The sequence below is a fragment of the Anguilla rostrata genome, chromosome 1 (genome assembly GCF_018555375.3).
Source record: "Anguilla rostrata isolate EN2019 chromosome 1, ASM1855537v3, whole genome shotgun sequence".
In the NCBI taxonomy this organism is placed as follows: Eukaryota; Metazoa; Chordata; class Actinopteri; order Anguilliformes; family Anguillidae; genus Anguilla; species Anguilla rostrata.
In genome coordinates, this window is record NC_057933.1 from 69,770,240 (window position 1) to 69,783,725 (window position 13,486).

General features: G+C 50.6%; 1 protein-coding gene across 1 annotated transcript in view; it reads right to left on the reverse strand.

The window, feature by feature from the left end:
* Positions 1-645: 645 nt before the first annotated feature.
* The window catches only part of LOC135233135 (histone-lysine N-methyltransferase ASH1L-like), a 36,685-nt gene continuing 23,844 nt past the window's right edge, over positions 646-13,486 (reverse strand). The window contains 13 exon segments of the mRNA XM_064296362.1: positions 646-3,361; positions 3,706-4,150; positions 4,899-5,065; positions 6,596-6,768; positions 6,955-7,093; positions 8,015-8,105; positions 8,230-8,316; positions 9,154-9,411; positions 9,992-10,124; positions 11,323-11,377; positions 12,277-12,429; positions 12,812-12,996; positions 13,164-13,234. Of these exon segments, the coding sequence (XP_064152432.1) occupies positions 3,270-3,361; positions 3,706-4,150; positions 4,899-5,065; positions 6,596-6,768; positions 6,955-7,093; positions 8,015-8,105; positions 8,230-8,316; positions 9,154-9,411; positions 9,992-10,124; positions 11,323-11,377; positions 12,277-12,429; positions 12,812-12,996; positions 13,164-13,234 (2,049 nt within the window). The 3' untranslated portion in view covers positions 646-3,269.

A 13,486-nucleotide genomic window follows, 5' to 3' on the forward strand; every position in this document is an offset into this window, starting at 1 on the left:
GCAGGACTGTGAAGTACAAAGGTACATCAATCCCCATCAAATGCCTGCAGAATTACAGCAGCAGGCTCTATTTTTAAAATGGAACCAAGCAAGTGATTAAATGTCTCTTTTAGCTGGTGGTGCATGAGTAGGTTTAATGATTAAATAATGCAATATTCATAGATCACTGATATTCAAATATTCTCTTGACCTTGACTGGTATTTACATAATCGACACAACTTCCATGACAGTGGTACATATAAATAAGGATTCGCTAAAGAGGTCTACATTCACTTAACATTTTAAAGCAGAATTAAAGCAAATTATTCTATGCATAATTCATTGCAGCTTCTTCAAGAATACTGATGAGAGGGGATATAAATTATTTTTTTTATTCATAAGCAAAGTAGATTAGATAGCTGATAGATGAATATTTGAATCTTAGATTACTTGCATTTTCTCCATAATCAGAAATGCTGTATCTTTAGTGGACACCACTTTGGTACAATGGACAGGGAAGACCCTGAATATTACCATGTGTGTGGAAAACAGTACATTGTTTTATATACTAAGACTGACACTTTTGTTTCTGTATGCATTCAAAATATGCCCTAACATTAAATGCTCTCGGTACGAATGAATATCATTGAACAACACAAAAGATGTTTCTTTGAAAAAAATCTGTTTAATATTTTACACGGTTTCCATAGAGAGAAGTAGAATTATGCATTTACTGATGTTTCAGTTCTATAATAATATTAGTAAGGAAAATGATAAGCAATGTTACACATTACATCAAATGTAAAATCTGGAGTAACTCTTGTTTTTAAATCAGTATTTTATTCATTTTTTACAAAGATCAAAATTCAAAACCACATTTTTTGGGCGATAAATTATTTTTTTTTGTTTTTATTTTTCCTAAAAGTAAATTATTAGCAGCATTTGTGTAGCAAAAACTCAGACACATTGCTTTCATGCAAACTAGATAAATAATCCTAATAACCATAATCATATTTGCAATGATAATAATCATGATAATCATCATCTATTTGCAATAATGTAGTGCTTTTTATAAAATAAAATAAAAACTAATAAACATATAAAACAAAATTAAAAACAAAACAGCATCGTTGTGACTTTAGAATCATAATTACAAACTTTGAACCGGAGAGGAAGAGAATTGGACAAACAGAACAACCACAACTCAATGTCTGCCCGGAAGTCCATTTACAATAGCCAACATTTTGCGATTGTCTAACAAAAAAAAAAAAAAAAAAAAAAAAACATTTTTAAAATCAAAACAAAAAAATGTTTAAATGAAAAAAAAAAAGAAGAATCACAAAACACACACTCACACACACAAAAAAAGAGCCGCGTTTATAACCGTTTTCACAAAACTGGATTCTGTTTTTTTTTTTAAAAAAGAACACATGAAACAAAAAACAATCTTTACCAGGAACTATATTAAGTTGACAGGATTTTATTTCGTTTTTCTGTCACCTTTGAAAATATTAAATTTTTACGTTGGTCTGTTTTTTTAGTGTTCAACACTTTGCAGCAAAATAGAGAACCGTTTTTTCTGTCCTGCTAATAATTAGTAATAATTACAATATCTGCTTTGTCTGTGTCGCTGAGCTGTCCTGTGCCTCCTCATCTCGATACAATTCATAGATATGCAACGCAATTTCAATTCCCGCACCTCAATCACTGCTAATAGTGCTTGTTGCATTTCATAAAAACGTGCTTTCCCAGCTTAAAACACGACGATAATAAGGGAAGAAATAATAATAATAATAATAATAGTTTTTAATACATGTAGGGCTCCATAGGTGGGGTCCTGTACAATACAATAGAAACAAATTCCATATTTGAGATATTGCTTTTCGAGACTAAGCTCACTTCATTCCAGTCTATGTACAGCTTGGCACTTTACTGCTCCTTCTCTTCATTTTGTCAGTTTCTCAGTCTGTGGGCCCGTCTCCGCGGGACGGCTCCGCTCAGTCAGCCCGTCGCTACGTCCCGTCCGGGGACACATCCGTCTAAAATCTCATCACAGTTTTCTGAAACATTCCCGTCGGGGCGACGAGACTCACAAACGAACGACAATCTAAACCAGACCTCAAAAGCCCCCACCACCTCCTTCCCTCCCCGTCCACTCACACCGTGTGGTGATGAGAGAGACAGACGAAGTGCATTTCACCATTTCTCACAATGGCGTTAACGGGTTAGCGACCCGGCAGAAGCACGCGCCCCGTGTTCTGCCTGTTCACGAGAGCCCTCCACACTGGAGACCCAGAGCTTAACCGTTCCCCCCACCCCATCACCCCTTTTAAGGAAGCGGAGCCGCAGTTCCGACTGTCTCCAGGTGGGGGAGCTCAGCAGAGCACGCTCCGGCTCAGGCCTCCAAAGAGCTACTCTGTGCCACCGTTCTGAGCTTAGGCTGACCGAACGGCAAATAAAACAACCGCTGCATCAATGAACCAAAAAACTGCCTTCCCTTCTAGTCTTTTGTGTATGTGTGTATCTGTGTAAGTATGTGCAAGTAAGTATGTACGTTTAAGTATGTAATTATGTGTATGTATAAGTATGTACGTATGTACAAGTATGTGTATGTGTGTTTATGTATATAAGTGTGTGTGTGTGTGTTTATGTATATAAGTGTGTGTGTGTGTCTCTTCTCAAGCTTTACTATATTTCAGGAAACACAAATGACATGTATAACAGTAAAGCACGAAAGGCTACCAAAGTTCATTCTCTCTTTTCTCAACAGAGCGCGCCCGATACCAGCGTCTCTCCCACACTGTCAATCAAGCGTCTGTCCGTCTGTCCGTCCAGGGTGTGTCGCGCCGTCCTCAGGCAGGTCGTCCTCTCGCTCCCGAGTTCCGATTCCCGCCCTCTTTTAGTGTGTCCACTTCAGTGTGTGTAGTGTTGCTCGTTCCAGCAGGGGGACACGTTCGTCTCAAATGTTTTTTTCTTTAATGACACACGGCCTCCTCTATTCCACTATTCACGCACTGTGTGTGTGTGTCTGTCTGTCTGTCCGCTCACCATGCGCACTGTCCCTCTGTCTGTCACTGGTCTCCTTCAGAGAAAGAGACGGGAGGGAAGGAAAGATGCGTGGAGAGGAGGAGAGAAGGGCGTGCCCCACGCTGTCTCTCTCTCTCTCTCTCTCTCTCTCTCGCTCCCTCTGTCTCTTGCATATGTTCTCTTACTTCGTTTCTCCGCCTCTCTGGCACCCCTCGAGAAGGAGGGCGAAGGACGAGTGGATCACGAGGTGAGGCTGGTGACATCACTTCCTGCCAACAAAGTCACCCAATCCCAGCGTCCGTCTGCGCAGTCTCCGCCCAGATCCCTCCTCCAACAGGTACGTCACATCGATGACTGAAAGACAGTTAAGACACAGCAGCATTAACTCCAGAGTGATCTAAAGGCCGCAATTGTCCTCACAATCCTCTGGGCACATTGCACCCCTTTCCCTCTGCATGAAGGGCAGGGCTGCCCAACTCTGCTCCTGGCGGTCTACCGTCCTGCAGGTTTTCACTCCAACCCTAACAAAGCACACCTCACTCAACAGCTCTTGACAAGCTGCTAATTAGTAGAGTAGATCTCCAGGAACAGGGCTGGGCAGCCCTTGGTGTAGAGGGCCCCAATCCCCCTCCTCCTGCCCTCAAACCCCGCCCCTTTCCCTGATTCTGCGCCTCTCTAGCTCCCCCTGCTGGTCTCACCGTTCTTGCTGGGAGCTTGCTGCAGCAGGTTGAGGAGGATCTTGTTCAGCCTGTCCCTCTGCGCCTCCCTCCTCCCCAGCTCCGAGTGATGAGAGGAGGAGGAAGAGGAGGAGGAGGAGGGGACCTCCAGGCCCTCGGCCCGCTCCGGCTCGCCCTCCTCCTCGTCCTCGGCCCCCCGGTCCGTGGGGGTCTGTGGCGGGACGGGAGGCTGGGGCAGGAGGGGCGGGGGCTCTCCCGGGACGATGTCCATGTCCGCCTCCCCGCCCCCCTCCTCGCTGTCCAGCTGGGACGCCCCCGCCCCGTCGCAGAGGCGGGGGTCGCCGGGGGAGGAGTCGTCCTCGCACGTCCCCCCGCCCAGCCCGTCCTTGCACACCATCTTGGGCCGCTCGCTCTTCCAGGAGGAGCGCCCCCCGTTCCTCTTGTAGTTGTCCGGGACGTAGTGAGGCTGGGGGAGCAAGCGCAACCGCGGTTAGCTCCCAAATTTACCACTGAGCGCAGAGTCACAGAGATAATGCTACTCACCTCCTTTCCTGCTGCAAGAAACACAAACAACATAATTCCCAATTCAACACACATTACATTCCATTCCATTATGGTGCATAAAGGACCAAGACATACATCAGAGGTAATAAAAGTATGTCACCTCGTACAGTGGCAATCATAAAGAAATGAAACAGAAATAAGGTGCTAAATGAGTGTATTCAGAGCATGATGCCCATCATAAATACCTCTCTTCCTAATAAAGTTCTTCAGATCAGTGCAGTACACTGCATTCACACACACACAAACGCACACACACACACGCACGCACGCACGCACTCACACACACGCACACACACGCACACACACACACACACGCACGCACACACAGTCACATGCACTCACACACACACGCACTCACACGCACACACGCACTCACACGCACACACACACGCACACACACACACACGCACACCGCACACGCACTCACGCGCACACACACACACACACACACACTCACACACACACAACACACACACACACACGCACACACACACACACTCACCACACACGCACACTCACACACCACCACACACACACACGCACACACACACGCACGCACGCACGCACACATGCACGCACACACGCACGCACACACACACATGCACTCACACACACACACACACACACGCACGCACACTCCCCAGCCTTACAGAGAAGTCCCTCTTGGGGGCCAGCCTCTTGGGGAAGTGGTTGAAGGCGAAGGGCTTGGTGCAGACGGGGTAGCGGTTGCGGTGGATCTTGTAGAAGAGGTGCGCGGACTTGTCCAGGCGGTAGTCGCAGATGTACACGTCCTGCTCCTTCACACCCTTGGGCCGGCCTGCGGGGAGGGAGGGGCCTCGTGCGTCAGTCACCTCTTGTGCACAGGTGACCATAGTGACAATAAAACACTTATAATAAGCTGTTTCCAAGAAAATAGATTTTAAAAAGACATCAAAAACAAAGCACAAAATAAAGACATTCCCAAGTATAAAAAGGAGAGCCACGCTCTATGAGAATAGAGGCACACTGAGGTATAGAATTAGAGGACGAGTGTATAAAGTCTCACCCTTGCAGTAGGTGTAGAGGTTGAGTATGAGAGTTGGCGAGGGTTAGGGACAGTGTATAAAGTCTCACCCTTGCAGTAGGTGTAGAGGTCGAGTATGAGAGTTGGTTGAGGGTTAGGGACAGTGTATAAAGTCTCACCCTTGCAGTAGGTGTAGAGGTTGAGTATGAGTTGGTTGAGGGTTAGGGACGGTGTATAAAGTCTCACCCTTGCAGTAGGTGTAGAGGTCGAGTATGAGAGTTGGTTGAGGGTTAGGGACAGTGTATAAAGTCTCACCCTTGCAGTAGGTGTAGAAGTTGAGTATGAGAGTTGGCGAGGGTTAGGGACAGTGTATAAAATCTCACCCTTGCAGTAGGTGTAGAGGTTGAGAATGAGAGTTGGCGAGGGTTAGGGACAGTGTATAAAGTCTCACCCTTGCAGTAGGTGTAGAGGTCGAGTATGAGAATTGGCGAGGGTTAGGGACAGTGTATAAAGTCTCACCCTTGCAGTAGGTGTAGAGGTTGAGTATGAGAGTTGGTTGAGGGTTAGGGACGGTGTATAAAGTCTCACCCTTGCAGTAGGTGTAGAGGTTGAGTATGAGAGTTGGTTGAGGGTTAGGGACGGTGTATAAAGTCTCACCCTTGCAGTAGGTGTAGAGGTTGAGTATGAGAGTTGGTTGAGGGTTAGGGACGGTGTATAAAGTCTCACCCTTGCAGTAGGTGTAGAGGTTGAGTATGAGAGTTGGCGAGGGTTAGGGACAGTGTATAAAGTCTCACCCTTGCAGTATGTGTAGAGGTTGAGTATGAGAGTTGGCGAGGGTTAGGGACAGTGTATAAAGTCTGACCCTTACAGTAGGATGAAGTGGTTGAGTATGAGTTGGGTGAGGGTTAGGGACAGTGTATAAAGTCTCACCCTTGCAGTAGGTGTAGAGGTTGAGTATGAGAGTTGGTTGAGGGTTAGGGACAATGTATAAAGTCTCACCCTTGCAGTAGGTGTAGAGGTGGAGTATGAGAGTTGGTTGAGGGTTAGGGACAGTGTATAAAGTCTCACCCTTGCAGTAGGTGTAGAGGTGGAGTATGAGAGTTGGTTGAGGGTTAGGGACGGTGTATAAAGTCTCGCCCTTGCAGTAGGTGTAGAGGTTGTGTATGAGAGTTGGTTGAGGGTTAGGGACGGTGTATAAAGTCTCACCCTTGCAGTAGGTGTAGAGGTTGAGTATGAGAGTTGGTTGAGGGTTAGGGACGGTGTATAAAGTCTCACCCTTGCAGTAGGTGTAGAGGTTGCGTATGAGAGTTGGTTGAGGGTTAGGGACGGTGTATAAAGTCTCACCCTTGCAATAGGTGTAGAGGTCGAGGACGCAGCACATTCCCACCACGGCCTCCAGCGGGATGATCTCGTAGAGCGGCACGCGGAAGAGCTCGTTGTGGTAGAACCTCCGCGAGGGGGAATGGTGGGTCTCGTGGGGCCGGAAGTAGTGGTGCCCGAAAGCAAAGCGCTCACCCCTGCAGCGGGACAGTGCGGGGAGACGGGGGGCGGGGACAGAATGACAGATTCAGAAGGAGCTCAGGTGCACCTAGCTTTTCAACAGGAGCACAACTGCCAAAGTCACTTGGCAGTCAAAATTCATGGACTGAAAGCTAAAAACAACCCCCAGTGCATCTCCAAAGTCCCTCCCTCCTCGCCCTCACTTGTCGCTCTTCCAGAGCTTCTCGATGCGGAAGATGTCCAGTTTGTCTCGGTTGACGTGGGACAGGAGGCGGTACGACTGCCTGACCGGCTGCCCGTCTGGGGTCCGCCGGCTGTCCCTCATCAGGTACACGCAGTCACCTGCACACAGATGAGCACAGTCACCAACACAGCTAACACTCACACAGATGAGCACAGTCACCAACACAGCTAACACTCACACAGATGAGCACAGTCACCAACACAGCTAACACTCACACAGATGAGCACAGTCACCAACACAGCTAACACTCACACAGATGAGCACAGTCACCAACACAGCTAACACTCACACAGATGAGCACAGTCACCAACACAGCTAACACTCACACAGATGAGCACAGTCACCAACACAGCTAACACTCACACAGATGAGCACAGTCACCAACACAGCTAACACTCACACAGATGAGCACAATCACCAACACAGCTAACACTCACACAGATGAGCACAGTCACCAACACAGCTAACACTCACACAGATGAGCACAGTCACCAACACAGCTAACACTCACACAGATGAGCACAGTCACCAACACAGCTAACACTCACACAGATGAGCACAGTCACCAACACAGCTAACACTCACACAGATGAGCACAGTCACCAACACAGCTAACACTCACACAGATGAGCACAGTCACCAACACAGCTAACACTCACACAGATAAGCACAGTCACCAACACAGCTAACACTCACACAGATGAGCAGTCACCAACACAGCTAACACTCACACAGATGAGCACAGTCACCAACACAGCTAACACTCACACAGATGAGCACAGTCACCAACACAGCTAACACTCACGCAGATGAGCAGTCACCAACACAGCTAACACTCACGCAGATGAGCACAGTCACCAACACAGCTAACACTCACACAGATGAGCACAGAATGAAATTCCCCACACTCCTCTGGTTTTGTGCATTGTAATGCGTGTGACCTTTGACCTGTAGGACCCCGGCTGTGTAAGAGCAGCTCCCTTGGGGGTACAGGCCCTGGAAGGGGGGGCGCTGCTTACCCTGGTGCAGCAGCAGGTCGTCCCGCAGCAGGCAGATGTAGTAGATGGAGCCGGACGAGGCGTAGCTGGGCTGGGGCAGCATGGGGACCTCCTGAGGGCAAACACACACACACACACACACACACAGTTACACACACACACACACAAGCGCATGCTCACACATAGGTGGGGTATAGGTGGGGCGCGGGCGTGGGGGCAGAGTGGGGCAGACTCACCCTGTCCACCGGCCGCGGGTCACACTGCTCACACAGGTAGTGCTCCACATCAGCCTTCAGCCGCATGCAGTCACAGTGCTGCCACACCTGCGGGGGAGGGGGACCGTCACCAACAGACCACACCCTGCTGTCCTAACTCACACAGTGCACTCCTGTCCTAACTCACACAGTGCACTCCTGTCCTAACTCACACAGTGCACTCCTGTCCTAACTCACACAGTGCACCCCTGGCCTAACTCACACAGTGCACTCCTGTCCTAACTCACACAGTGCACTCCTGTCCTAATTCACACAGTGCACTCCTGTCCTAACTCAAACAGTGCACTCCTGTCCTAACTCACACACTGGGGCATTCCTGTTACGTTGGGTGTTTTTTGAGTTAATGGAGGTTAGGCAGTAGGCAGAGGGTAGAAGTTAAACACTGAATAGTATAGGGACTACACTAACAGATCTAACATCTATACATAAACATGCCACCATTGAGCATTAACCAGCACCACAAATTAATATCACTCTCTCTCCATCCTGCTGGTTTATCCCTTTATCTCTCCTAGCCTGGTCTCTCTTCTCTCCTCTCTCTTCCTCCCCTCTCTCTCTCCCTCCCCCTCTCTCTCTCCCCCTCCCTCCCCTCTCTCTCCCCCTCCCTCCCTCCCTCTCCTCCTCCCCTCCTCCTCCCTCCCCCCTCTCCCTCCCCCCTCCTCCCTCCCCTCTCCCTCTCCTCCCTCCCTCCCTCCCCTCCCCTCCCTCCCTCCCTCTCCCTCCTCCCTCCTCCCTCCCTCCCCTCCCTCCTCCCTCCTCCTCCTCTCTCTCTCTCCCTCCCCTCTCCCTCCTTCCCCTTCCCTCCCTCCCTCCCACCCTCCCCCCTCTCTCCCTCCCTCCCTCCCCTCTCCCTCCCTCCTTCCCCTCTCTCTCCCTCCCGCTCACCATGCACTTCTCGCACTGGATCATCAGGCCCTCGTCCTTGTACATGCCGCAGATGCAGCGGATGACGTCGTCGTCCTTGTCGTGGTGCGGGTGCTGCTGGGCGTGGTCGCGCTCCAGCGAGTCGGAGCTGTCGGCCTCGCTGGCCGTCTCGCCCATGATCTCGTCGATCTGCACGGCGGCCTCGTGCCGCGCCCCGTAGTACGCCTTGCGCAGGCGGCACACGTCCCGCCCCACTGGCGACTTGCGCCCGTAGTACTTCTGCAGGGGGGGAGGGGGGGCAGGCAGGGGTGAGGGGCACGCTCAGAAGGGCGCGTCCGGGGCTCGGGTCACATGGTCACACGCGGTGGGAAATGACACACTCCCACACAGGACGTGTGAACATCCAACAGACTTTCTGCGGCACTAATTCTGTGTCACTTTCAACACGTTTTGAGTCACAGGTACTACTTCCGTGTTACAATTAATATACAATCTGCGTGTTACAAAGGGAGGCTTTTTAACACAGCCTGTGTTGAAAGCAGTAATGTGTTGTCCTTAACTTAACATGGAGGTGTGTTAAAAAAATTACAAGTTATGTCTGTTTTGAGAGTGCATGGCCTACATTCAGAGCTCCATATGTGCAGATACAGAGTAACGTATGTGGATACAGAAGACCATCTCCATGGGACACCACAGAGTTCCTCACACCTGGGCAACTACACTGACAATTCTTCCCTTAGATTACAAGAGTCACGAACACTTAAACAAAAAAGCACACCAATAGAACCCATTGACCTCTTGCTTATAACCAGAAGCGCTGACTTGTCAGCACATGGGCGTGAGCCCCACACAGACCCACCTCCGCGTTGCGGAACACTTTGAGCATGTCGGTGTCGAAGGCCTCCACGGTCTTGTAGTGCCCGGTCAGGATCTGCTTCTCGATGGTGCTCAGGTCCAGCGGGTCGGACACCTTCTCGTAGTACTGCGTGTTCCTGAGGGACACAGAGCCAAACACCGACTCACACCGAGAGTCACACAATGACTCAGACACACACTGAGAGTCACACAATGACTCAGACACACACTGAGAGTCACACAATGACTCAGACACACACTGAGAGTCACACAATGACTCAGACACACACCTAGAGTCACACAATGACTCAGACACACACAGGGTGACACACAATGACTCAGACTCACACCGAGAGTCACACAATGACTCAGACACACACAGGGTGACACACAATGACTCAGACTCACACCGAGAGTCACACAATGACTCAGACACACACCTAGAGTCACACAATGACTCAGACACACACTCATCATTCAAACCGACTGCCTCTGTGTGCAGCTACTCCTGCCTTCTGCTGAGTGTATCTCTACTCGCTCACCGTTCAAACTGGATATTATTTTTGGTTATGTGTCTGTTCATGACTAATCCCTATTCAATGTTTTTCGGTCTGAGTAGCAGCCTTGGGTAATGGGTCCCAGGTGACAGGTGGATGGGTTGACTGATTGCTGCATTGATCCATCATATTCAGATGAATCACATACAGTGGAAAAGGAACCACAGAAGGGGTAAAATCCCCTTAAAAGCTTTTACGCAGCACTGCCATTGTGCCTCACGTAGTGACATTCAAATAAATAAAACCTCACAGTTCTGACAGGTAGGTCTCATGATCGGCCAGCAGGGGGTGCCGGCGGAGTGCACTGCCGGCCTCAGGCCCCCGAGCCGCGCTCACCCCGGCGAAACGCGCCGCGACCGTGATGAGCGAGCGACGCCGCGGCGCGAGCGGCCCTTTCCCCTCCGCCGAGCGTTCATGAGGGATTCCCCTCCACCGTCTCCCGAACGCGAGCGTGAAGCGCCCCGTTTGTTTACGGCGCGGGCGGGGCGGGACGGGAGGGAAGGGGAGGGGACGGGACGGGAGGGAAGGGCGGCGGGGATCGATGGGCTGCTCTTTACTCTCAGGAGGCAGATCCGCGCGCTGAGGAGGAGCTCAGAGCAGCGCTGTGTGAGGCAGGCCGGCGACAGCAGCTCCACAGACAGGGACCCAACTCACACTCCCGTACTGCAGCACACAGCACACACACCAGGCCTAATGCCTCACACACGCACCAGGCCTAATGCCCAACACACGCACCAGGCCTAATGCCCAACATATTGACACACCCCCCGTGACTCACCGCTTCCTGGAGGGCAGAGTGAGGAGGGGGGCAGCGAGGGTCTGACTGGCTGAGTCTGGAGAGAGAGAGAGAGAGAGAGAGAGAGAGAGAGAGGTGTGGAGGACAGGTTAATCACATGGATAGACTATTACAGAACTGAACAGACTCAAGTGGTTGAATAAGACAGTCAAACACATGGGGTTGAGTAGGACAGCACACAGACTCGTTATGGGTTGAGTAAGACAGCACACAGACTCATGGGTTTGAGTAGGACAGCACACAGACTCATTGGGTTTAGTAGGACAGCACACAGACTCATGGGGTTGAGTAAGACAGCACACAGACTCATGGGGTTGAGTAGGACAGCACACAGACTCATGGGGTTGAGTAGGACAGCACACAGACTCATTGGGTTGAGTAGGACAGCACACAGACTCGTTGGGTTGAGCAGGACAGCACACAGACTCGTTGGGTTGAGTAGCCCAGCACACAGACTCATGGGGTTGAGTAGGACAGCACACAGACTCGTTGGGTTGAGTAGGACAGCACACAGACTCATGGGGTTGAGTAGGACAGCACACAGACTCGTTGGGTTGAGTAGCCCAGCACACAGACTCATGGGGTTGAGTAGGACAGCACACAGACTCATGGGGTTGAGTAGCCCAGCACACAGACTCATGGGGTTGAGTAGCACAGCACACAGACTCATGGGGTTGAGTAGGACAGCACACAGACTCATGGGGTTGAGTAGCCCAGCACACAGACTCATGGGGTTGAGTAGGACAGCACACAGACTCATTGGGTTGAGTAGGACAGCACACAGACTCATTGGGTTGAGTAGGACAGCACACAAACTCATTGGGTTGAGTAGGACAGCACACAGACTTGTGGGGTTGAGTAGGACAGCACACAGACCCATTGGGTTGAGTAGGACAGCACACAGACTCGTTGGGTTGAGTAGCCCCGCACACAGACCTTTGTAGCTGATGATCATGTCGCAGATCTCCTTGAAGATGTGGGCGAGGCGGGCGGTGCGCGTGACCTCCATGTTCTCCTCGGCGGCGGCCAGTCTGCGCGTGCGCACCGAGCGCGACGTCTGCAGCGCTGAGAACTGCGTCAGGAACACGTCTGCAGCACGCAACGGACATCAGCTCACAGACAAACCTCCTCATGTAAGCACACACAGACACACACATGAACATGCACACACACGCACACACACACACACTCACACACACACACACTCACACACACGCGCACACACACACACACACACACACATGAACATGCACATATATCCACACACACACGCATACGTGCACACACACGCATGCACAAGCACATGCACACACACTCACACACACGCATGCACACACACACACACACACGAACATGCACATATATCCACACACACACGCACACGTGCACACACACGCATGTACACACACACACACACACACGCCTGCACACACACACACACACACACACACACACACACACACACACAAACCTGATTTGATGTTGCCGTCGTCTCGGATGACTCCGCCCCAGCGGCTGTAGAGAGAGAGGCTGCTGCCCTCCCTCTCCCGCTCTCTCTCTCGCTCCCTCTCTCCATCCCTCTTCAGCTGCTCCTGCTTCTCCCTCATCTTCTCCCAGTTCCTCACCAGGAAGACGCTGTGCTTCAGCACAAAGTTCCTGAGAGAGGAGAGAGAGGTAGGCAGGGAGAGGTAGAGAGAGGAAGGCAGGGAGAGAGATAGGGAGAGAGGAAGGGAGAGAGAGGGAGAAAGGGAGCGTCATTCCCCGCCCTCCTACTGCCCACCCCCCTACCCCCAGCCCCCCCCCCAAACAGGCCCTCACTCTACCTCTCTCTGTTAGACATGGGCTTCATGTGCAGGTGGGGGCAGAACTTCCCGCTGTCACTCGACTCTTCCTCCTGTCAGAGAAAGCACAGGCAGGCTTCAGCTGGTATCAGCCAACATCCATACTTACTTTATTTTAGATTTTACTGATGAGACTCAAAGCAAACCACAAGAGCATTTACTAATGCAGCTTCATCATTACAGTTCTCTTGGTTACTGATTTAATAAGCCTTAACAGTTCACAGTTTACTGTTGAAGACACAGGTGCAGAGAGAAAATGAAGTTAAACAATGAAAGAAGCCCCCACACACAGCACTGTGTATCTA